Source organism: Corapipo altera, unplaced genomic scaffold, assembly GCF_003945725.1.
Source record: "Corapipo altera isolate COAL_440 unplaced genomic scaffold, ASM394572v1 0, whole genome shotgun sequence".
Taxonomy (NCBI): Eukaryota; Metazoa; Chordata; class Aves; order Passeriformes; family Pipridae; genus Corapipo; species Corapipo altera.
The window spans coordinates 25,614,039-25,639,879 of NW_020884872.1; the positions used below are offsets into that span (position 1 = coordinate 25,614,039).

The window sequence follows — 25,841 nt, forward strand, 5'->3', positions numbered from 1 at the left end:
AATACTATGACATCTCTGCATCCATACTCTACCATCTGTTTAATTATCATGGTACCTTTTAATATCTGACCCCCTAAAACCAGATCTCCCTGATATCCATTTTTTTTTTATATATGGTTAAAGCACTGTGGTTTCATTTCTTTAGAGGATGGAGAAATTTCCTTTGTGTAGCCTTTCATTTAACTATACATATATGTGGAAGTACCCCAATGAAGGAAGTAACAGTGATGCTTCATTTCTTTCCATATTACTTCTGTTTGCAGCAAGTTCATTCCCTGTTCACCTTTATGCTTTCTGTCCTTGGTCTTCCTAACTTCCTACAGGAAGTGCTTCCTTCATCTATAAAGATATTTCAGTAAACTTAGAAAGGTAGGGTCTTACTTGGCACTGCACTGGCAAAAGGCAATAATCATTCATTTATTGCCATGCCTGCTTTTAGAGGAGTGCAGCTGTGGGCACATCTGGATAGTTTATCTCCTCAGACTGGAGAAGGATAAAGGACTGGAGCAGATCTCAGCTGAGCGGGGGCAGTTGGAGGTGTTAAACTAAATAAAGTCTTTCAAGGCTTTTGGCTCTGCAGTGATTACTTAATCCCATGTGGCAAAAAAGGAGGATGAAGAAGAAAACTGAATGAAGCAGTTACTAAGAAACTTGATGCTCTTTTGAAACACAGAAGACCCATAAAAGAGGTTCCAATGACATTTCATTCAAGCAAGGGAGGCTGGGGAAAAAGAAGATGCTGCCTGTTAAGCTAGGAAGTATTGAAACCTGTGATCTGGTCAATCATTTAAAGTTAATTCAGGCTGAAGGGCCTAACTACAAAACTTCACAGAGGTATGAGGAATGCTGCTTTAGTGGGAAACTGAGATACAGATATGAAAGAAATGAAATAGGGAAGAGTTAGTAACTAAGCTAAGCTTTAAGGACTAATCTTGATTTTTTTTTTTTAATTTTTTTTTTTTTTTTTTTTTGTAAGTAGAGACTAGATTGCAAGTAATGGGGGAAAGGGCAAGGTGTTTAGGGAAGAAGACTGCAAGTACTGGGAGCTGGACTGTAGCAGGACTGGGCTTCATTGGAAAGAGGCCATCAAATAGAGATAACTATATTGCATTTCATCCATCTTCCTTTATTTCTCAGCCATGGACCTGGGCAATAATGGAAAGGAAGGCAGAGTGAAGCTTTCCCTCTGCTGCTGAGTATTTGGTCTGGCTACCACCTTGGCCTAGTCCCTGTGTGGAGCTAACACGCATTCCATGTGAGGGAGCATGGAGAACAGCTGCTAGGAACTTTTTTTTCTGTATGGCGCTTACTTTCTCAAAGGAAAGTATTGAGGTTGAGGAGATACTGAGGACTTGATGGAGATTTGGTAAATTTATATGTTAATAAAACAAGGCATAATTTTGATGGGATTCCTCTGTTAAAGGCTCCTGCACATCTGAAAGCATCTTCAGTCTGTGTTCCTGTGTGAATGAACCTTGCCTGTAGTCTGGCCTTTTGTAAGTGTTTGAGTGTCAAGTTTTTAAGAAGGAAAGACTTATTTTTTCCTTCCTCCATGTATTTGCTAGGTTCTGTGTATTCCTTTAGATTGCGAAGCTAGGAACAATTTTCTCCTTGTGAAAGAGTGAGGTGTTGCCAAAAACAGAATACTGCCATCTCTGCTTATGAATCCCAGTTTCAAATCCCAGATGCTTTACATAATAAAGCCTAACTGGGCTGATTACCAAGAGAACTCAGTCATTCAGAGAAATAAAAGGGAAAAATCCCCTTGCTTCATGAAGGAAGAATTGGTGCCAAGAGGAGGTTGAAATGTTAAAAATGCATTTTCTGTTTGGATCTTTCATATCAACTGTCCTGTTTCCCTTTTCTTTCCTCTTTTATTTAAGACTGTGAATCAGTATTGCTCTTGTGCAGTGGGTGTATGTGGAAGTTTTTTGTAAGACCTGTGAGGACCTAGATTTATGAAATACACATTCAATAGGTCTCCTCCCTCTCTGCAGGAGCCCAGCTTAGGTAAGTCTTTCTGGCTATATTTGCAGGATCTTCAGACAATGACATGGATGCCTGAAGCTTCATTGCTTGCACAGTTAATGGTTTTGTGGCATGTGATGTTGGGGCCATCCAGAAAAGAGCGTGCTGATTTGGCTGCCTGATATTGACCATGTGCTATCACTAGAAAGCAGTATGGAATGTTTGGCAGAGGATTCAGCTGCACAGGAATAAACATCCATATGCTCTGCCTGTTCCCTTTGCCACAAGTGATGTGGTAGGGCCCATGCAAAGCAGCAGGGAGACCTGTATGTGTTTGCATTTCTTGTAGTCCTATTTTGTATTCTATAAATAGTTTTTCTTCTACTGCAGATGCTCTTATGCTCTTAGAGAAACTAAGCTCCTATGGGTCAAACTGGAAGCCCTCTCATGGATTAATAATTGATTAAAAAACAAGAAATGGGGAGTTGCTTTAGGTGGGGAGTTTTCTGTGGGTGGAAGGAGAGTTACTGGTGGAGTAAAGCAAGGATTTCTGCAAGGGTTCCAGCTATTGAACATAATCCCCAAATGAGCTGGAAATGGAAAGCAAGCATGTAAATCTAAAATTTGCAAATATGTGAAAATATGTATGCAAAATAGTAAAATTCAGTGCTGAATGCAAACACTTGGATGATAAATTGGTGATATTAAGTAACTGATCAGTAGAGAAAGTGAAATTAATTGTTTGAACAGAGTGATATCTGTGAGAAAAGACAACACTATTCTAGCTGTTCCCCTCACTGAGAGACCTTGACTGACTGTGGGTAGTGCCCTGAAAACAGCAGCAGCACCATCAGCACTCAGTGTTGGTCCGAAAGGCAAACAGAGCACTACAAACTGCTGAGAGGGAAACCAAGAACAACAAAATCCCTGTGTCATTTTGTAGTCTTTGCTGTGCCCACTTCTCGAGTACCATGTCCAGTTTTGTTCTCTTTGTTACAGTAGAATTAGGGTATGTGAAGGAATGGTGAAGGCAGTCAGAGGTATGGGGTTGCTTTTGTACAAATGGGAACTAATTAGTGTAGGAAATTTTCTGCCTGGAAAACAGGCAATTGGAGGAGACATAATATCACCTACAGTGGAGGTCTGTATAGTCATGAATGGGTTGGGGAAGTGAATAGAGAGTGTTTATTTCCTGGGGTTTTTTTCCACTGCTTCACAAAAGGCAAACTGGGGCACACAGAAAACTTTCAGGAAGGTAGTTTAAACAAAAACAGTTTTTCACACAGCACATAAATAAATTTTGAAACTCACTGATGACTGATTTAGTGAATGGAGATCAAAGTAAACTGAGCAAAGAAATCTTTAGGTATATTATAGAAAGTATCTTTTGCTCAAGCAAAACTCATTAAATGATTATTTGCTAATGGTTACTGGTTTGGCTTCCCACGTGAGAGGACAGCTGTGTGTTACTTCTGGAACATTTTCAAAATAGCTACAATTTCTTGAAAAACTAGGTAATGCTATTTGGGTGAAGCTGTTTGAAAACAGGAGATGTGTGATGTTGCTGTGGTTGAACAGGATTTGCTGAAGACCACAGCCAAAACCAGAGCATAATAGAGTACTGAAGGAAAAAAATAACACTGTTGTGGCTTTCAAATCCAATAGAAGTTGAGAAAAAAGTCAATACAAATCAGATCATATATTACATCCATGTAGCCATGGAAGTCAATTGATTAAATTCTGCAATACATTCACTCCTTGCTTATTATCTTTGCAGTTTCACTGAAAGAAATAGGAGTATAGACCATTTGACAAAAATGTTTCCACTGCATTTTAAATATGTAAGGCAGAACTGAAAACAGATGTGTGGGGGATCAAGTACAAACAAGAGAATGAAAATAGCAATAGCTCATCTCTAATACTGTAGTATATTAATGTATTTTCAGGACTGTTGCAATTCCTTAGGTAGCTCATGGTTAGATATTAGTTTGATTTGTGTTGCAAGAAAGCTCAGTCGGTTCTTCTTGTTAAGAGTTGATTTTAATTAGTTTAAGGTCTGTTTCTTTACTCTGACTCAAGATTGTTTATGAAAACATGGGTGATCCTATTTCAGACCTTCAGAGATCATAATCTCACTTTTAGCTGAGTGTCTTGAAAATACTTTGTCTCTTTCACTGGGTAGAAAAGCTAGGCCAAAGCTTCTTAGGAAGACAAGGGTGCCTGATTTCAGTGAAGGAACATGATTAAACAAGTACATGATTGCAAATAACCCACTTTTAGGTAAACTAACTTTCAGTCTGGCTAACTAAACCTTTCACTTTCATGCTTTGGTCATGCCTTGCATGTTTTGAATTTGTTCAAAGGTGTAGAAAGTATATATAAAGTGGCAGTGTTGGTGTAACTTAGGTTTAACTAGCATATTAGGGTTCTCCACTCATTTTGCATGTGATCCTGAGACTTCACTGGCTGATGTAATAAAATTCATCACTACATTTATATCTTCCTTGTCATTTATTATTTCACTGAGAAACTCCATGGAAAGATGGATCTTATGATATATGGGAGGCTTAAGCAGCCCGCTGATTTTCCAAGGAAAATATGAAATTACTGTTGAATTGAGGCAGGACATTCAAGGGAAGCTGGGACTGAACTAGCATCTTCTCTTGCAGTAGGTGCTTATGAATGAATAAGTCTCCTGCACTTCCTGCTGCACCAGGAAATGGTGTAATCTTACAAGTGAACTTTGCTGTTCTGCATATGCTAAAATGTCTTAGGTCTTTAACTTGTTGCAGTCAACAAATCCCATTGACTGACTGACAACTGGAGTTCTCCCTGGGCTGTCTTTGGATGTGATGTTCTGTTGCACAGCCTTTGTTTCAAAACAAGTCTCAGTAATCCATATACACCTGCAGACTTGCACACCTTTTTTCCTTCCTTTGCTCCTCCTGGCTCACCATCTGAATGATCAGAGCCTGACCTGGTACTCGTGGTCTTGCTGCACATCACTTGTTCCTTCGCAAAAATGCAGTCTTAAATGGCAGTCAGATAAACTTTTTGCATATAAAGTTCCTGCAGATCCTGTTTTTCAGTGGTAATACTTTGTTATGGAAGAGCTTAAGTGAAGACTTCATTTTGTCATTTCTATTAATATAGAAATGCAAACATATATGGCTCTAGTCATATATAATACATGGAGCTGCTGTAGGCCTGCCATAATTTCAGTAGAAATAATGTAAATGAATGTAGTAAATTAATTACCTCAATCAATTTTATTGGCAGAGAAAGCCCAGATACATTGATGGGTCCTCTTAAATTTTACTTCATGCCCTCTCTAATGTTATTAGAACAAGTTATGAACAAGTCATCATAGTTGTCCACTTAGTTTCCTGGGAAAGGCCGTTGTTTTTTGCCTGCTGTATGTAATCTGTAGAAAAGAATCTTTATCTTAAATAACACAGTACAGTCCTTTTAAGCATACAGAAAAACATCCCTTTTTCTTTAAGCCATAGATAACTATTTGTTTATTTTAATGGCTAAAATATAAGAGGATGTGGATAAAACCAATAGGATGATTAGCAGAGTGGGAGAATGCAGCTGACCATCAGCAAAAACATGCCAATAATGAGATTTAGCAGGTGTCGAGATACCCTTTTAAAAACATAAGTGTTAAAAGCCTCGTAGTTTGAAACTTGTAAAACAGTCTGTATAAAAGCACTGAAAATCAATTATGAGGAGCAGTTGTATAGCACTGTACTGCTTGCAGTCTTGTAGGATTTTCTGTATCCCTAAAAGTTTTCCAGTGGTACTGTAGCCTCTATAGCAAATGGAAATTTACTGATTATGAGGCTTGCTGCAGCGGTTCTGTTGTATATACCCCATACACCTTGAGAGATCCATAGATCCTGACCCTCATAGTCCTTTGCCTAAGGTGGTGGTACAGTTTCTGTGGAAATACGGATTTCGCAAAATTTCAAGACTGCTGCGGCACATTTAAGCAGTTCAACTCCTCCAAATAGTCCAGAAGACAGCTGTGTTAAAAGGAAATTTGAAGTCCTCCGCCTTCAAAAATGACCATTTCAAACCGAACGTGGAGGTATCATGCGGGCTGGTGAGAGCAGAATCGCCCTTGGCGTGTTCAGTGGGAAGGCATTTTCATTCCAAGCTACACACCCTGGCACCAAACTGGCAAGAAGGTAAAGAGGAGCCTTAGCATTCACGTAAGCGTGAGTGAGGATGGGGCTTTCTGCGAGCTCCGGCTGTTCCCCGTTCGATGCAGCGCAGCCCTTCCCAGCGCTCGCTGCCGCTTGGAAGAGGCGGGAGATAGGTCGGCTCATCAACGCTTCGCATTAATTCTGGCGTTTGAGGACTCCACTGCGGGCAAACTCTCACGCAGCGCAGGGGAGAGAAGTTTTAAGCGGTCTTGCTGTCATTAACATTCACATCTCTGGCTTCAAGCAGCGCCCGCCTCACCCAGGCGCTGCCAGCAGGGAACGTGGGCTCCTGCCTCCCTTTGTGCCGAGGGGATCCGTGCGGAGCGATTGAAATGCAAGGCTGAGAAGCACTGCTGTAGTGGTCGGGTTTGGGGTTTTTTTCCCCCTCTGCCTCCCTTCATCCTTGGAGCAGGAGGGCATGTTTGCTGTGGATTCTTTTTGTTTTATCTGAGAATGAGATGCTGGCTGAAAATTGAAGAAATGGCCCTGGAAGAATTGATGCAAAGATTAAATGCGGTTTCCCAGTGCACTGGTAGGAGGAGCTGCTGGTCTTAAATAATGTGTTGTGTGGATGCTGTTAGTGATTTTGTAGGATTTACAGAAAATCCTGGTAATGTGACTAGCATTCTTTATGCATGTTCGCAATTAATAGGAAAGAAAACGTTAAGAGCTTTTGTCATCAGGTTAAACTTCTGTTGATATTAACACTAATTAACATTTTTAGTGCTTGGATACTCCTAAGGCATGCTTAAGACCGTCCTGAGTAGTTTTGGGTAACTGTCAGCCCATTCAAATACTCTAAATGGGTCTTGATTCCTTTTTTTATCTGACTCAGCTGTACCTAAATTGGAGAAATTACAGATTTCTCTAGCAGAACTGGTCTAATAAGAAGCAGTGAAAAGCTCAGCTAACTGTAAGGCATTGCAAGCCAGTATTTAGGGTGGATCTAAATTGCACTTTCATTAAAATGGAGAGTTGTGTGAATTAATCGTGGTAAAGGTAGTTTTACATCTGTATAGATTAAAAATTGCAGCAGATTTGCTAAAATGATTTTAGCACTGTAGAAACATTATTACAGTTTCTGAGAGATTTTCATAATTTTTTGAAAATAAAAATGCTTGTGTGTTCAAAACTAGAACTAAGAAGCAGTGTACAGTAAGGTGATCTGTAATTAGATCTGGGAGTATTTTTCTGGCTATTGCTCATCCAGAGATGTAAATATATTTCAGAATAAGAAGTTACCTGGAAAGACAAGAGATGTGGTTTTTGCATCCTTAGAAACTATTTGGTTTGCCCTTTATTCTTAGTTGTTTGACAGATTACAGAAGTCTTGCATCTTCTTGTCATCTGAGGCAAACCAGTGGTTTGAGAATACAGAATATTTAAGGTATTATTCATTGCAGTATCAAAAGTTGGAATTTATCTTTCCATTTTCCTAGTCCTCTGTTTCTTATGGGTGACTTTTTCATCTTTTTCAATTTCTGTGTGTTGCAAGGAGATAATTAGCAAGATGGCTGATGCTGTAGTCTGATGAACAGATAGATTAAATGACAAATGTGGAATGAACAGACCAGCTGTATCTGTTTTCCTGGACAGGGAAAGTAGGTATTTTACCTTCTTAGTAATATTTTTTTTGGGGGGAGGGAGGGAAGTAAGATTTAATCTGATGAGAACAAGCATTAAATTACAAGTAAAGGTCACCATACATACTATTTTCTTCTTCCTTGCTTTTCCTATTGATTATCTTTCTGTTTTCAAAACATATCTTTTTTAAATGTCTGGATATTTGTTTCATTGCCTGTTTTGATTTTCTGAATGTTTAAGAAGAAAGTCAGTCTGATATTTGCTAGGGCATACTGTCTTTTGCCATTTATTTTAATAATCTGTATATTACTTTTTTCACTCCCTTAAAATTGTATCTTTAGTTTTTCTAAGGCAAGATGAATTTTAAGAATATATGGTAGAATTTGCTGGGAATGTGGGAGCCTTTTCTTCCTGAATTGAAGGAGAAGGATCCTCCAGAGTGGGAGCAGGCTGGCTGGTTTGCCTGTGACACCGCCTGTGTCTCAGCTGTGCAGCTGCAGGTACACTGTGACCTTCATGTAAGCCAGCAGCAGCTCCAAACTGCTGTTTTCACACTTGCTAGCAGCCTTTGCCCGTGTGCTAGTATTTAGCTTGTTAAACTTGCATTTTTTTTTAAAAAAAAAGCAGCTGTTACTTTACAACCAATTTCATATTCGTGTGGTTTAGCTGGTCCCTCTCCTCCCCCTTCTCTTTCTCTTTCTTCCTCTCTATAATCCCTGTGCAGGTATTCTCAGGCCAAAGGCAATGCTTTCCTACAGCCAGTGATTGTATTTATAGGTGACTGTTTTAAGTTTCCTTTTTCCCTTTTTTCCACCCCTCTTATTGCTTTCAGGTTGCTTAGACCCTTTCTCTGTTGCTGTCTCCCATTCTTGGGCTGTACCCTGTCCTTGGGTCAAATTAGCTCCTGTCTGGCTTTACAGCTGTCTTTCTGTTCACTCAGAAACCTTTTGTAAGCAGAGGTTTCCTTAACAGCCCAAGATCATATGCAGACTTCTTCCAAGCCCATTTTTCAATAGCTCCCTGCTCAAGAATGATTGAAATGCAAAAGTTCCCCTGGTTGTCCCATGGTACAGCTGTCCACCTTCAGGCAACAAGGGATTTTTTCCTTTGTAGGATCCCAGGTTAAAAAAAAAGACTATTCCTCTTCCTTAGCTTAGTTTGGGGATTTTGTGTTTGTTTGTTTTCTGAATGATACCACAGGCAGGCTGAGATTCATCCCGGGTAGTTTTAAGCTTCTAAGTCAGAAGAGGAATTCTCCAAAATCCATGTGTGCTGAACAGAGAGAAGGGGGCACTGAGGTGCACTGGTCTTTCCCTTGACAGGGACAGGGGGCCAGGAAGCCTGGAGTAGCTCAGTTCCTAACCTAGCAATGCTTGAGGTTAGGTATGGTGGGTCTGGGTGTGTCTGTAATCTTTTGCTGTTCTACCACAACAGCCTTTCTGCCTCTGGCTGCTCTCCCACTAGCAAGTCCCCTGTGTTAGTCTGGCACTCACACAACCTTTCTGGGCTACTCATCCGTCACTGCCACACCAGTACTTTCCTTAGTGGTCTTTCTGCTCCCTCTGCTCTGACTAAATTCTGATTTACTCACGTTCTCAGCCCCTATGGTAAATTACTGATCTCCTACTCCTTACTATCTCGTGAATGTGTGATCCTCTCACAGTATCCCAGCCCTCCTCTGCCACATTTCACAAACCTTTGCAGCTTTCTCAGGCAAAGCTTTGATTGCTTATTTCTCATCTTCCTCACCTTATCCTCACCTTCACCTTATCCTCCTCCAACACCTCACAGATACGTTCTTTTCTGCTTCTGGACATATTTCACTATCACAATCATAGAGATGCTCTCTAGTTTAACCTTATTATCGTCTTCATGTTCCTGCTTTGACTACTGCTCCACAGTTCAAAATAATGTTGTACCCTGCCCTTTTCAGCAACTATAAAAGGTGTTCCTATGGCATCTTCTTTTATTTTTTCCCCTATGTGCTTCTCAGTCCTCCCATTCATTCTACTACTATCAAATCACCTCCTAGACTTGGATGACCAGATTAATTGCTGTTGCTGTTTTCATATAAATCCATAAAGCAAGGGAGAAGTGATTTAGAAACATTCTCCAAGTTGTGTAGGTTTTTTTACTTTCCATTAGAATTGTAGGTTTATTTCAGAAAAACTGTGAAATTATTATTGATACTTTAAAAATATCCTGGTTTTGTCCATGTTAATTGTTTCGATTGATAATGACATTTTCTGTTCATTTGGCCATAGTTTTTACTTGTCTTCTTTTTGAGTTTTGTTGCTATGTTAAATTCAACCGTTTTCCGTAAATTTCTGATTATGTTCTCCCTGTAGAACAGAAGCTCAGAGGTTGAAGCACAAGATAATAAGTAGTTCTGGCCTGGGACCTCATGCATTGTCCATATTGCTGTCTGCTGTGCGATTTCTGCTTAGGACTCCATTTGGTCTGACTGATACAGAAACAGTGTTAAGGCACCAGCTCTTAATGTCAGTCACTACTCTACATTTGCATGAGCACTAGGAAGCCTTGTGGTGATGGTGGTGTCTAATTCATGCAAACAGGCAATACAGATTTCACATTCCCATCCTTAATCCCATGGAAGCCCCACTAATGGTTTCTTTCCATCTTGGAAAGGTGCCACTATTACAGCTAGCATCTGTTTCCTCTCCTCAAACAAAATTTTAACACTCTGCAAAAGGAAGAAACATCTGCAAATCAAAGAAGGAAACCATGTGTGTAGTTCCTCAGTAAATATGTACGCAGTGCTAGTATTTTAAGTACATGTAACATCCCGTAGCCATTTCAGCTTCAGTCAGTTTCCAGTAGCTCCAGGTTTTCTGTCTTATTCACAATTTGGGCCAAAACTTTACATTTCATTTCCCTAGCTTTGTGTTCTTGACAGGCAGGCTTCTGAAGTTTTGAAGGCTGGCTCACCTGTCTTGACAAATTAGGCACAAATGTAGGAGGAATGGACTCACATACCCATCTCCAAGTACCCAGCATCACTGGGATGAGTTGGCTTATTGCAAAGAGAAACAGGAACACCCCCAGGCACACTGAAGGGGTATTATAAAGTTGTGTGCAGCTGGAAGGACCTGTTCTGTGTGTATTCCCCACTCCTATACTCTTGCAAGCTTGCCTGCTCTTTCTTACCCTTGTAGCATCTGTCTCTGGTTCACATGATTTTCCAGTTTGGGAACTCAAAAAAATCTTTTCTGCACATGGCAGAATACTCTGTGTGTGCATGTTAATTTGGCAGGCAGACCTGAGCGTGAACAGCATTCGTTTACTACTTGGCAACTTTTTACATAGCTGGTAGAGTTGAAGAGATCCATGTGAGAGCTCTGAAAATCTGCAGGTTCTTAGCACATCTGCTGTACCCAGGTGAAATTTAATGGTAGTGGGGGATGCCTCTGCTTGATACTAATTTGCTGTCCCTTCCTTTCAGCTTTCCTGCACCCATGTTGAGCTGAACTGTGAAAGATGTTTCTGATATTCCAACCCAGAGAGTATAAAGTAGGCATGGTCTTCCTGACATGAGTATAAAATAGGCATGGTCTTCCTGACATAGGGTTTTAAAATTAGAAAAATAAGGGTGGGAGCTGCAGTTGGACAATTAAGCAGGTAGGACTGTATTGCTCATGTTTTCTATGAGCGTGCACTGTCGCGGCTTTTGTGGCCACCTGCATGGCATCCATTTCTTAGTATATTCTGGTCTAAATCAACATCTTTGTTTTAATATTGAAATAGAGGGATCTAGTGAAATTTGTGGGAGTAAGGTTCAGAGTTGCCAATCATCCTTCTTAAAATGAGCTAGCTGCCTTTTTGAGAATCTGAGGAAAAATATTTTGATCAACATTAAGGTTGATTAAATTTTATTATTAACCAAGGTATTGTCACTTAAAAGATGGCTTTCTTAAAGGGTTTATTTTTTACATACCAAATAAAATAAAATTATGTTCATATGCACTTCTTCTTGGGACTATCAGTGATCTCTTTATATCATCTACCCCAGTCTTTCACTGATTTTAATGGCAGTTGCTGAACTGCAGTAGGAAAATTCACCCTATGAGGATATCTTTCAACAGACTGGGGGCAAAATAGGCATTAAACAGTAAATGATCACCCATTTAGAGTGGCTTTTCAGAGGATTGCAGGGTGTATATTTGTCAGTCTCCCATTCAGTTTATGAACTTTGGGTATGTATACTTAAAGCTTGCAGAGCCAGAAATGTCCTACCTGGACTTATGTACTTAGTGATATGAAAGAAGAAAAAGGCCTGTTACTCTGATGCATTTTTATTATTGTGGTGTCTCAGAATACTTTCTTGGCAAGAGTGCCTGGCACAGCTGCCTGCCACACTTCCAACTGCAGAGAGCCAAGCTGCAAGATTACCTTGTGCATATCAAATAACAGGGAACTTCTGCAGAAAAGGAACAGCGCAGAGCTGTCTATATGTAACACAGGGTGCCTTGTCTTCAAGGTGTTTGCTCTAAGCTGACCTGCTGAGCAAAGCCAGGGAGCACGGGGCGTTTTCATTTAATGAAGGACGTCAAGTGAGCTACTTGAGATTTTGTTGTGTGACAGCCCAACAACTTCTTAAGGTTTTCAGTATCTGAAACAATGTATTTCAGCTGGAAGTTTGGGCCTTCTGTTTTACAATATATGGCAAAGCCACTTTAATTTAGTTCCATTGTTTCTTTTGTCTTGTCCTATTTAATAGCAGCTTTTATTTCAGACAGAGAGCATGATCTTGGATGCTTTTGTGTGGATTAATCACTTGTAGGTCTCTTGAGTTAAGCCTGCAATACTGTGTTAGCTAGTCTGACCTCTCTCTAGTTATCCCTGTAGCTGCATAACTCAAGCATGAGCCTCTTGGCTCACCACACATAGGAATGCAGCTTTGTGGTTGAGGCAAACTGTCTGGTAGTCCAGCCTTTAACATTGCCTTTAACAGCACTGGGTGCAGCTACCTCAAGCCTTGTGGAACAGTCAGCCTAAGTACACAGTCCTGGGCTGTGATAGAGACAGGATCATCATCTTGGAGGTTGACTTCCTGCAGTCTGGGCAGGACAATAGATCCCCTCACCTACAGCAATCTTGGATATTAGTTATATCCTCAATCTGCCTCTGCTGGTCTTTTTGTGGCTTTTGAGTTTTTGTTATAATGCTTTAAATTCCTTGACAACTGATGGGAAGTCCTCTTTGAGTTGTGATGTACCAGGGGCATGGAGCTGTCTGTTGGGCTTCCCACATGGCTCCCTGAAGCAGCAGGAAGTCGGGCACAACGAAACCTGTGCTGCAGTGAAGATAGGTTAAAGGTGTTACACAAAAGGTGTAACTGGCTGTGAATTCCAACATGGGAGTAAGCTGAAATGGAGAAGCCTTGTGATAGCTATCCCCAAATGTTTTTATCTTCATGTGAAGGCTGGTGGTGTTTGAGCTTAGTAGAAGCAGGTGTCATAGTGCCTTAGGTAGTTAAATCCCTTTGAGGACATGGGGGAAGGCAGCTTTCTAGGAGGATGTGGTGTTCAAATTGTGGCAAGCTGATAAAGCACAGTGCAGTGTGGTACTGCCAGGTTTTGGAGACTTAGGTGTGTAATACCACTTGGCAGCAGTCTGCCTTCTTAAAATTGATAATCTGGGCAAACAGGTCTTTGGCAAGTTGAGAACTGCACTGCTGTGTGATAGATAAGCTCTTGCTTTTCACCTGTGCTATTACTTCAGGGGTGTAAGCGCTGTCCCCCTTCATGTGTTTGAGGCATTTGCTAAGTGACAGTTTTACTAAAAGTCTTTCTGTCTTTAGCATTTCATGTGGCAGGCAGAAAATTTGCACTGAGAAGTTGGCTGTCCTAGTTCTTTTATAGTTTGAATTCTTGTTGATCCAGAAATGTATCTTCTTTTCTTTCAATTCCTGCCTATCGCCTGTTGAATGTAAAGGGAGGGTGGCTTTGCATATGAAACACCAAGATAATTGATATAAATAGAAAATAATGAGAATACACATATCTTATTTTAAAAATTACTCTTCAGGCTGCAACCTTTGTTGTTAAAAAGATAAAACTATAAGTTGCAGCCTTTCTGTAAATAGTCCTGTGTCTAGCTTCTGGGCTGGACAAAGTGCATTCCTTTGGTCAGTCTTTTGTCCTAGGCTGTTGGTTGTCTCTCCAAGTTACCCCATGTCACTTAGCTGGTCAGTTTAAGTTACCTCATGTCACCCACCTGTGTTTTAACAAAAGTTTTGTTAAAAACTGCTCAGGACCCATACATTTGCTGTGATCCTGGCACAGCTGGTTTTGTTGAGAGTAGCCACAGTTAAAAATTCCATTTCTGGGTTCTGTGGAAAGGCTGCTGAGGCTGCAAGTGATCTGTGGGATGTACACTGTAGAGATTTGAAAGTAAAGAGAGGCAAAGAGCATCTGAGTGCATTGAAGAGAGTAAAAGGAAGCCACTGAATTTGTTGGTGGTTTTCAATATGCTACCAAAAGCTGACAGAAAGAAAATGGGCGTTTCCATATCAGACAAATCCCTTGTGAAGTAATTTATGAAGTAAAGGTAAGAAAAATATATAAAACAACACATAGCATTTTTAGCTTTTTAGCTGTATGCTTTCTTAATTTCCTTCTGCTGAATCTCTTCTGTGTTTCTTACCCCCAGCTCATGTTTTACTGGTCTTTCAAGGACATTGCAGTCCGCTTCTGACTTTAGTGCAATTGTTGTTTCACAGTCACTTCCTTTGAAAATGGTATACCTGAATTGCTTTGAGAGCACACAGCCTGGAGCAGGAGAGGGATATTAATAGAAACAGCTTCTCTCTGTTGTTGTATGAAGACAGAAGATTAATTATTTCAGTGTGGCAGGTGGAGGTGTTTTTCAAAGTAATTGTTTACATTTTTGAAGATCTGACAGGGAATTAAAAAGGTCTAGGTGGCACAGAGGGCTGACATAATTTTGTATTAGGAGAGTAAAAATATGCATTAAATACTACGTTGTTCATTTTGCGTGGTGTGCTTAGCAATTATCCAAGTTAAAGTAGTACTAACAGTTCCCACCCAGCCTTCAGAAAATCAGGAACAAACGTTTCTGCATCCTATCACCTGTCTTTTAAAATATGGAAACAGCAGAGTTACTCTGGGCTTTATTTGACATTCCTTTTAAACACTGTCTAAGTCCCACAATGGACTAGGGCTGCATTCAGTAATGACTCTATCTGACATTTATATGATGCTACAGGGAACCTTTATTGGAGCTGGTGAGAACGGGCAGGATTTCAATTTTATCCCCAAAGGAGGGTGAGAGATTAGAGAGATCCAATAGTAGGGAAAAACAGGTATTTGAGACCGTCCTGATGTGCGACTGCCAAGGCAGGAAGGGATATGGGTGTTAACCGTTTGGCACTTAGATCCCGGAGAAGCCCCTCCTGTTCCCCCATGTTCCCTTAGGAGTTCCTCTCCCATCCTTTCCCGTCAAGTAGCTCCTGACTTTTTGCACGTGGACATTGCCTGAGCTGCAGCGTGGCTCGTGGCTCTTTGGTGTGCATCCTGCCTGAGAAGGAAGGCAGGAGCAGGCAGTGCTATGAGACAGAGGAGCCTTCCCACTCACTCAGTATCACCATCATCCTGGGCCAGCAGTCTTGCTGGTTTGACAACCAGTTTGCAAGTTTCCATGACACGTGAGACATGTGATGGCCCATATAGTGAGTTAGACCTATGACATTAAAGAAGAACAAATGCAGTATATACTATCAGGTTTAAAGATACACATGGAAGAAAGGGAAGCAAGGCAAATATACATCCACTCTCCACTCTTTCCTAACCCTTCTCACTGCTTTGTGCTCCTGGCAGCAGATCATCTGTGGGTTAGTCATACGGGGACTATTTTTGTTCATTGGGCTCTGTGGGGCCTCACAAGCCTTGCCATGTGTGTGCTGCTGTCCTGTGCAGTGAGCAGGAACACACTGGGTGCTGCGTCAGGGCTTTGCAGAGCCTGCCTCTCACCAGATCCTACCCTACAGCCTGTCCGGGACTTCATGAGTTGTCATAGCCATCAGGGACCTTCATCCCATTGAGCTCAGAGCAATTTACTAGAATTGGGAAGCACTTAGGAAGAAGTTATGAAAAGCGTCAGGTTTAATTTTGTAACATCATTAACGCTGGAGATCTTAGACTTTGAACATTACCAATGCATTCACAAATCACTTAAGGGGGAAAAATTTAGTTTGAATTATTTATGCCTTTAGGATGAATTTTTTGAGGGTCAAAGGCTGATTTTTAAAGACTGTTGCTAGTAAGACATTAGACAATGAATTAGTAAGTTATTAAGATATGAACAAATGAAACTGTGTTTGTTTTAAAGGCTGGTCATCTGCTCTGCTCTATTTTTTGCACAACCTGCCAAACCCTTTTCAGATGAGCTATACTGCTCTTGACAGCTCCCTGCCTCGAGTAACTTGTTATCTGTATTTGACACAGCAAAAAAGGAAACATTAGACAAGCGTGGTGGAACTGATGAGGGAGGGAGGAACATTCCCAGCAGAAATAAGGTCAGGCTCATCACTGCACAGTACTGTCAGCGGGCTTCAAGCAGTTTTTCTAACTGCACTTGCTCTTGTTTTGGAGAATAAGGGAGCTGTGCCCCACAGTATCTCTTGGCAGGTCCAGTCCTCTGCTTAGAATCATAGAATCATAGAATCAGCTGGGTTGGAAGGGACCTTTGAGATCATCAAGTCCAACCCTTGATCCACTACCGCTGCGGTTACTAGACCGTGGCACTAAGTGCTACATGCAGTCTCTTTTTAAAAATCTCCAGGGACGGAGAATCCACTACTTCCCTGGGCAGCCCATTCCAATGTCTGACCACCCTCTCTGTAAAGAAATTCTTTCTAATATCTAACCTAAACCTCCCCTGGCACAACTTGAGCCCATGTCCTCTTGTCTTGCTGATAGTTGCCTGGGAAAAGAGACCAACCCCCACCTGGCTACAGCCTCCTTTCGGGGAGTTGTAGAGAGTGATGAGGTCTCCCCTGAACCTCCTCTTCTCCAGGCTGAACAGCCCCAGCTCCCTCAGCCTCTCCTCATAGGACTTGTGCTTGAGTCCCTCCTCTGGACCTGCTCTAGCACCTCAATGTCCTTCCTGAACTGAGGGGCCCAGAACTGGACACAGTACTCCAGGTGTGGCCTCACCAGCGCAGAGGTGAGAGTCCTGTTGTGGCTCCTGCCTGGCTGAGTCACCTGGGTTTACTCTCCTAGAGATGAGGTGGAATGGGAGGGAGCAGGGCAAGTGAGAGTTTGGCACCTGTGCATCTCCTCCCCTGATAAAGTCAGGGCATGGCTCGGGTGGGAGCCTGGGGAAACAGCAGTCACTTGTCTCATCCGCAGGCAGCCTGTGTGGCATCTGTTCAGGGATGACTGTATGTGAACCTGGATATCCAGGGCTATTACCTGGTTTTGTTCTTCACCTTGGATGCTTCTGTCAGCAAGCAACTAAAGTTATGTTATGAACAGTAAGATATGAAATAGCATTTTTGTTCCAATGTTTTAGTTTCCATCTTTGTAATTTTTTTTTTAGGTTTTTTTTTTTTAGGTTTTGAGAAATTGATTGAAAATGGTGTAAAATGTCATATTTCATAACTCTTAATGCAGAATTGTGGTTTGTATGGCGTAGAGACAACTCCTGGTTAGCTTGTTAGGTTCTAACAGCTGTTAAGACGGTCAATCAACAAAACTGCAGTTTTCCCAAACAAAAGCTTCTAATGTGAAGCAACAGTTTGACTCCTAGTAATAAACCATGTTATTGCTAACTAATAAATGAGGCCAGTTAAAACAGACAAACAAAACCAAACCCCAACTGCAATAATTTTTAATAAAGTTTTTAGTTTTTTAAGCTTTTTGAAAACAGTTGGTCCCAAACCATTTTGCAAGAACATTACTTTTTTTCTCTTTCTTGTCTTTGGCTTCACATGGTTTCTATTGCATTAGGTTAGAGAGAGGTACCTTGCAACTATTGGAATGATTGAACTGGTGTGATTTGTTGATTCAACAGAAATCTACCTGTTTTTTGCTTTGGTTTGGGTTTTTGGGGGTTTTTCTTTGTTCGTTTGTTTGGTGGGGGTGTTGTTTGGTTTTTTGTTTGTCTGCTTTGTGGAGGGGAGAGAAGTGTGCTTACTGTCATATCTGTAGCCTGCCCTGCCTCATCTTGTGGTCATTTGAGCTAATATCAGGGCAACAGTGGGAACACATGGCCGTGGTATTAGAGAAACAGGATGGGGTATGACTGTCCCTTCAGTAGTGCTCTGCAGTGAATTCAGGGGAGAAATGGTGAAACTCCTGTGACCGTCTCCCATAATTTGTGTTTTCTGGGTAACTGAGTCACGTATAATCATCTCTTTTAGAAGTTTACTGTCTTGGTTAACCTCAAATCTGAAATGGGTATTTTGTGGTAGAATGTTACAGCTATTGGTTTGTTGGCTGGCAAAGCAGAGAGAAGATCTGTTTGTGGCCTGACTTCTGCAGAGATCTGCATGGATCCACTACGCATTAAGCTACCCGTTAAACCCACTAAGTTTCTGGTCTGAGTCTTTTGACTTCTTGATGAATGCTTCTGTCAGTATTTAATTTAATTAATTTTGAGCTCACCAGTTATCTTGGAGTTCATTTTAGTAGGTGTAGTATCAGGCTCTTAGTCTTTCATGTTGTGTGAATTAGAAATGTGATATTTCTGTTCATTCTCTCCTCTGCCTGTAACTGAAGACTGCTGCACTTCAAGATGTGATATCTTCACACAGTTTGATTTCATGCAAAATTTTATTTGATTGCTGTGAAAGGTAGAAATATTTACATTTTATATGGCACCACTTATTCAAGTTCTTTTGCAAAAGTTTTCACACCTCTTAAATAAATACATGATGTCTTCAGCAATATGTTTCAGTGGACTTCCAAGATGAAAACTGTATAATTAGAAATTCAGATTCCAGTATGTATAAACCAATACTAGAATTTCTTCAGGTACCACATTGTTAACTCACAAGGTGAGTAAATAAGATGTAGGCACAGACAGTGATTGACTTAGAACCTTGTGTTTCCCTTTGCATCTTGACCTTGCACTATGCCTAAAGAAACAAACCTGTGATGGGATGGTGATTGGGAAGACACAAGGTTGAAAGCTGAGTGTGAAGACTGAGTCTAGAAAGTATTACTTTTAGTTTGATATTTTTTGTGACTTTAGTGAGTTAGTGTATATTCCTTTCTGGTTCAGTGAATATTATCAATTACAGTTTTGCCTTAGCTGAGTCTAAAATTGAATCTGAGAAAAAAATTTGAAAAACATCATTGCTCAAACTGAATAGAGACAAAGCGTACATTGTATTAGTAACAACTTCTAAGTATCTGTAAGAAATGAACTGCAATGATAAGAAGAACTAGAAGTATTTTTTTTAATGAAATACCTCTTTTGATTTTTTTTTTCCCAAGCCTATCTGTTGACAGCTACAAATATTTTTGCCACTGATCCTGTTCTGTCCAAGAAAACACAACTTTGTGACAGCTATGTGCTGTTTTGCTAGCTTTGATTTGAAATATCTTATTAGGTGTTTCTTTTTCCACTTAGAAGTCTATACTCACAATAAACTTATCATTCAGTGCTAAATTATTTATCTTAAATATTATCCGAGAACGTTTTGCCATTTACTGGGTATTAACTTCTATTATTTAATTATAATACTTGCAAAGTTAATGTGAGATATACATATTTTTATACTTTGTGTATGCTGTCAATTCATGTTACAGTTTGATGAGAATATATTCAAGCTCTCAAATTTCGTATTTCAGTTGGAAAAGTGCCTTAAATCATGAAATTGAGGAACGAGATTTACTTTGAAAAGGAAACAAGGTACATCTAGGTTTGTATGACTGCCAGATGTTTGCTGCTTCGAGCCCTCATATTTTTTGCTCTGTCTGCTCATCATCTGTAAGATCATGAAAGCATTGGTGTCTCACCACACTTCATTAAAATTTGTGCCCCTAAAAACCATTAATACTTGTCAAAATAAACTGTAATTATGTTATTTCTTATCATGATATCTTGTTTGCACATGTGCACTGCTCTCTCTCCCCCTCTATCCTTGCCTACGTGGTAGGGCACATACCTGCATCGATACAATATGAACAGGATGATCCCAAGTCTTGCTTGTCTGTTTTCTTTAAGACACTCGAGCAAAACTGCTACTCAAAGTGAACGATCAATCAGGCAGCACTGAACAGGAAGCACATGGGCATCCAGGCAAAGCCAGAAGCAGTTTCCCTTGCATGGTAGAGCTGCTCTCAACCTCTCAGGACTCATATGAGGAGAGGAAAACTCTCATCTTGGCCTTCTGCTTGCATTACTGCTAAGCAGGTCCCTCTTCAGATCTCCTGTCTGAGATTCATCTGCTGCACCCAGACTCACACCACACTTCCCCTCCTAGTGCCTGTATCTCCTCTGCCCTCACTGTTTTTCAGTCCCTGTTGGCCCTCCCTGGCCTGTACCAAGTCCCTGTCCTTCCACAGGCTTCCTCGTAGTGTCTCCTTTCACTAAAAGATGACTCCTTTTGCCCAGCATCTTGTGTCACCCAGGTCCAGCCTCCTTTCCCCTTTTTGCAAGCCTTCACCAAGCTGTGGGCTTGAGTCCACCTAGTCCCAGCAGCCACGTTTTCCCTACTGGGGATCCTTTTGCCCCCTGCACCTGGTGATCTTTCTACCAGTTAAAGGAGGCAGCGGTGTGCATCAGGGAAAGGAGTGAGCTCCAGGCCAGACTGAGTGTTTCTGGGGAGCCGTGGCAAACCATGAGGCTAGAGGTACCTTAACCCCTTCCAGTTGCTGTCATTATACCAGCTCTTATGTGCTGAACACATTATAGATAGAAGACTGTCTTCTGGGTATGGTGGAGCTTGTTTTAAACGCTCAAAGGGGTTCCTGCTGAACTTAAAGTCAATGACAAGACATAGGAGTTTGTTAAAACCAGAAGGTAGAAAGATGCTAATACAGTGTAAGAGATGTGTCTACTTGACAGGACATGGAGGAAGTAGATCCTAAATCTTCACTGCTGTAAAAGATTGCATCTCCCAGCACCTAACAATACAGACTACTTTCGGAGGTCCTTTGTTAGTAGGGCCCCTTTCAGAAAAGAATGGAGATCTTGTTCTGCCAATCCTTTAATGACTATGTCTGTCTGTTCACATTTGGGGGAAGGGGGGTCAGAGAGCCAGATGAATTTTAACAGAAGGTCTTTGTCTAAAATATATGCACATTAAGAAAGAAATATATTTTAAATCAATTTTTGAGAAAAAATGTGAAGTTACTGAAAAAAAATAAGGTGTAGTGGTATTTTGTTCTGTGTTGTGGTCTCTATGTAGGTCATATTCAGAGAATAGTACTTCAAACCTATTTCCATTTTTTCAACCTATTTCTGATTAAATTTTATTTAAAAGAAGTTCTTCAGCTGCATATATAAGGCAGTCAATACATTTAGAAAGGCTGAATTATGAGGAATTCTGTTTGCTGTCCTTGTCTTCATCATGCGTAGAGGTTATTTGGAGTTGTATAAAAACTCAGCTGCTAATGTTATTTCTTAGATCTTTATTTTTTGAACACCAAAATAAGAAGATGTAATCCTTCAAGCAAACAGAATAGACTTGGTAATTGAAGGCTTGAAGATTTAGGATCCATCCATTGTTTTATAACACTGTCCACCCATTACAAATGAATTTATAATTTATTCTCCTAGTCTATGATAACCTAATCACCTTCCAGCACTTAAAAGGTCTTCACACTTATGATTTATTCAATTCCATCCCCCTAAAACATGGAGTAGGGCTTTAATTGCCTTTTGGGAAGAATTTTGCCAATAGGGAAATGGAGCCTCATTCCTTCATTTGCAGACAGAAACTCCTTACTTTAGTAGCTCTGAAGTTTGTGCAGACTTCAGATCTACCTTAAATACTTTTTTTTAGCTCTTTTTAATGTCTGAAAAGTTAACACAGACTTGAAGGCTACTTTTCTCTCCTTTGACAAAGGACTTTGTCATGCTTATAGTTTCTGTACTTTCTAACAACTGTTAAATATATAATGCTACATCATTTATCTGCCTCCACATGTGTACAACTTGTAAATAATTTAATGTTTTGCTTTACCACTTGGCCTCTTCACATAACTCTAAAATGAAGAAGATAAAATTCTTCTAAATTATTAATTCACTGGGAAATTGAAACAACTGACATAAATTAAGCACCAAAAATGATTCCCTTTTTCTCTGTGGGAATCAAAGCGGTGAACACAATTGGATGACAGCGAGGGAGCTAAATGGACAAGATGATCATAATATAATTTAGATTGGAAAGGGCTTCTGTGGGTGTCATCTAACCCGACCACCTGCTCAAAACCAATCTGCTTACCATACACATACTCGGTCGAGATTTGAATGCCTCCAAGGGTGGAGGCGTTCCACTGTGGAGATGTTCCAGGAGTCTCCTGTGTCCTTGGGAACACAAACAGGGCACATCGGACCTGTTGCCCAGCTATTTGATGGATTTTCATGGTAGTCTGCAGTGTTAAAAGTTTTCCCAGTGGTTAAAACCTTTGAGGTAAAGCATACAGGTGCTCTAGTGTGGTTGTGGCAGAGCAAAAAATTTTGCAGCTCACTCTAGATGGACCTTTAATATATTAAAACAGTGACTTTATGAAAGTTTCTAGGTCTTGCTACTTAAAGTAATTTGGTTTTGTCATTTTTCCTAGTAGCCAATTAGTTACTTACTATGTCTTGTTTCATGTTGGCATATTCATATACTACACATTGTAGTAGTTGTCACAGATCGTTTTAAATGTCTGAAGAGAATTAAATGATTGTACATAAGGAAATGTGATAAGATGTTATTAGTATCCAGAACAGAAGCAAAGACCAGGCATGTAGCTGCAAAGCAGAACATTGTGTAATTTGTGGTTTAATATTCTGCAAAGTTTCTACACTCAGTACCGGCCTTTCCCCTGATATAACTTTGGTGTGATCTGGGTTTACTTGGATTTGCAAGCAACTGGGAAGTTCTGACATATTTGAGTATTGTATACCTTTAGCATGAACTGCAGCATCTTTTCTGTTTCGTTTTCTCTACCTGCTTCTCAGTCCTGGGGTATATCTGGGAATCCTGTGTATTCTTCTGATGGGGAATGTCAGTACTCATGATGCTTTCCAGATGCCCTGCCTGTGTTTGAGGATACTAAATGAAAAATATCCCTTGCAGACCTGTATGTAACTAATAGAGGTGCCTGGTACTGATGGCTTTACGCATCACAAGTCTGAGCAAAGATTGCTCCTGTGACCAAGTCTGTTTTGTTTTTGATTGCACAATGAGAGGACCAGCTCTCAAGATCACTCTGTCCTTGGATTTGGTCTACCACTGCTGTTCGTTGAACATTCTGCTCTGCTAACTGTTGTCAGTCACCTACATGAAACTCCAGAGGCTGTTTGAAGAGCAAATTACTTTTTCTGCAGTGAGAAGGGGATGTGTACAGAGACAAAAATACACACAGTTTACATGCACGAGGACAGTTTACATATGGCATGGTGGATGGAGTAATTGTGACCTGGAAGAGATGCCAGCTTTCCGGAGGTAGTCTGCAGATTACCCTTCTCACAGATCCCAACTGCTACATCCCTGAGATCAAGTCCCCGGTATCTGTCTTTTAGTGTGAGCATTTGGGCCCCTCTTCCTGAGTAGTTGTATTTTCATGGTCATCATCATTTTCCTCAAACAAACTGGGATTTATCAAGTTGATTTGAGGATGAAGAGTGAAGCAATAGTGCAATGTTTTTAATTATCAAATTTTTCAGGAACACATCCTTAATGGAGAGCAGAGCATGCCTGTGTAACATTTCTTCTGTATAAAGAAAAAACAAATCGAAACTGCTGTCTTTAACTGTGCTAACTTTAACTGACAAGTGAGAAGCCTTCCTTAGATTGTCTGGAAAAAAATAATCTGTGAATCCAAATGTAACAAATGAGACCAAAATTAGTGAGGGAGGAAGGGGCTATTGGCTGGAATTGACCTTTGGTTGTACGACTCTACAGCTGTGGGGACCCACATTTTGTACCCTTTGCAGGCTTTATTTGTATGAGAGAATATACAGGAAAATATTTTTGCTCAGGTATAACCTAGGATTTTTTGGTAATGTCTTGACTGTTTCTTTCTCGGTAGCTTCCATACTAACAATGTTTTCATGCTGTATGACTATGTCAAGAGGAGCTGTGATTTCATCACTGTCTATTTCTACTTTATATATTTAATTCACAAAATCTTCAGTGTCTTTCAACACATTTTGATTTAGTAATTTATTTGGAGACTGTAATACCAATGATACATTTACCCATTGTGCTTTTATTGGGGTTCTAAGTGTATAGCCATAAATAGTCATGACTAGTGCTATTTTATTAAATAAAAGATCTCAGCTGAAGAATCCAAAAAAGACAAGCACCGCTTGCAGTGCTGTTTTAGAAAATAACTGTTAAGCAGTATACTCAACCTGGAAATCAGTAGGTACCTATAATTTCAGCAGCTTTTTACATACCACATTACACACCATCATTATTGACTTCTTCAACCAGGAGTCACATCATGTGTCTCTGTCCTGCTTGCGCTACCTGGAATGTATCCATGTATAATTCACTGTTTGGCTGCACAAATGTAAAGGCCCACACAAAGGAAGCTAGAAGTCACTGGGAGCAGGAATCCTCCTTTGACAGCAGTATAGAGTCAGGTCAAACAAGGTTTCTGTGTCATGGTGGCTGTATTCAGTGCTGGTGCTTGCTGATATGATGCTATAGATGGAAAGAGTTTCTCAGTCCTTTTAAGGATTACAGTGATAATAACTGCATATCATCCAGCATTTTTTAAAAATTTTTCAAAGGAAATGGTTGATTCTTAGTTCTCAAAGTGCTTTTCATTATTCAACTGAAACATGGACTTGTCCTAGTCCTTTGCATTTCCAGATGGCATAAAGACGTGTGCTGGTTTAGAAGTAAACAGGCAGGAGAAATGAACCCAACTCTAGAGAGATTATAAATCAGTTACAGTTTACTAAAAATAAATTACAATAGATGCAACGATACAGAGAAAAACTGGTTTTAACTCACAAAAAACAGATGTATAACCAAGCCCCCTGGGACAAGAACAGAACAGTGTTCATTGTCCTCTGTGCTGAGCACCCTGTGGCCCCTCTGGGTGCAAAGTAAAAGGAAAGAAAAACCTGTTGGTCCAGATGATGGTGGCAGTTCTGTTGAGGTAATGACTGCAGTCTTGTTGAGAGAGTGGCAGTGGCAGCCCTGTTGGAGTTCTGGTCCTCCTCTGGATCCGACTAATAGTACCAGGAGTCCCAAACCCCCAAGATTATATATGCTCAGGTTTGGGTGGATTCCAGTACCTCCCCCAGAGCAGAGGGTTTCACAATGGGTGATTTAACTCTGAGAGTCTTGGGTTATTTTTGTCATTTTTGGTGGTCTAGGTGTTGCAGCTGCCTATTATGCCAGTCCAGTATGGCCCATTAGCAGAGATGACCCCTCAGGCTGGGTGTGAAGGTGCTAATTCCTCCCTGGAGGGGAGTTATCACAGCTGAGTCATTAGGTGTGTCCTGGGCAGCTGCTGCAAGTGATCCATTATCAACAGTCCATCAGAAATTGCATAGAGGGTGTAGAATACACAGTTTTGGTTATACTCACGTAGTAATAAACTGGTCCTGGCCAAACTAGGACAAGACCCTTGCTCTCTCTTCCACTGCCTGTCCTAAATTTAGGACTTGCATGTCCTAAATTATGGCTGTGTAATCAAAAGATGTCTATTAGAACTGACTAGCTGATAAGCAGAATGAGGCAAACTAACTCTGAACCAACTAAAAGTTTGACTGGCTAGGAGACTGGCGAACATCCCACCAATAAATCCCTTCATCCCAGTTCAATTAAGTAGGCTTATCTGTGCATGGGGAAAATCCCATTTTTCTGGAGGCCTACGTGAGCATCGTCAAAATCGGCAGTTCAGGAATGTT

At 40.6% G+C, this 25,841-nt stretch overlaps 1 protein-coding gene across 8 annotated transcripts in view; it reads left to right on the plus strand.

Annotated features, from left to right (window-relative positions):
- The window catches only part of MCF2L (MCF.2 cell line derived transforming sequence like), a 159,209-nt gene that overhangs the window by 27,232 nt on the left and 106,136 nt on the right, over positions 1-25,841 (plus strand). Inside the window, exon 1 of one of the 8 annotated variants that reach the window (XM_027640280.1) lies at positions 6,425-6,711. The exons of 6 other annotated variants lie outside the window; for them this stretch is intronic. In XM_027640280.1, the coding sequence (XP_027496081.1) occupies positions 6,633-6,711 (79 nt within the window). In that variant the 5' untranslated portion in view covers positions 6,425-6,632. Of the gene's footprint in view, positions 1-6,424; positions 6,712-25,841 lie in introns of those variants that run through there. One more of the 8 variants, XM_027640312.1, reaches the window with a different exon arrangement.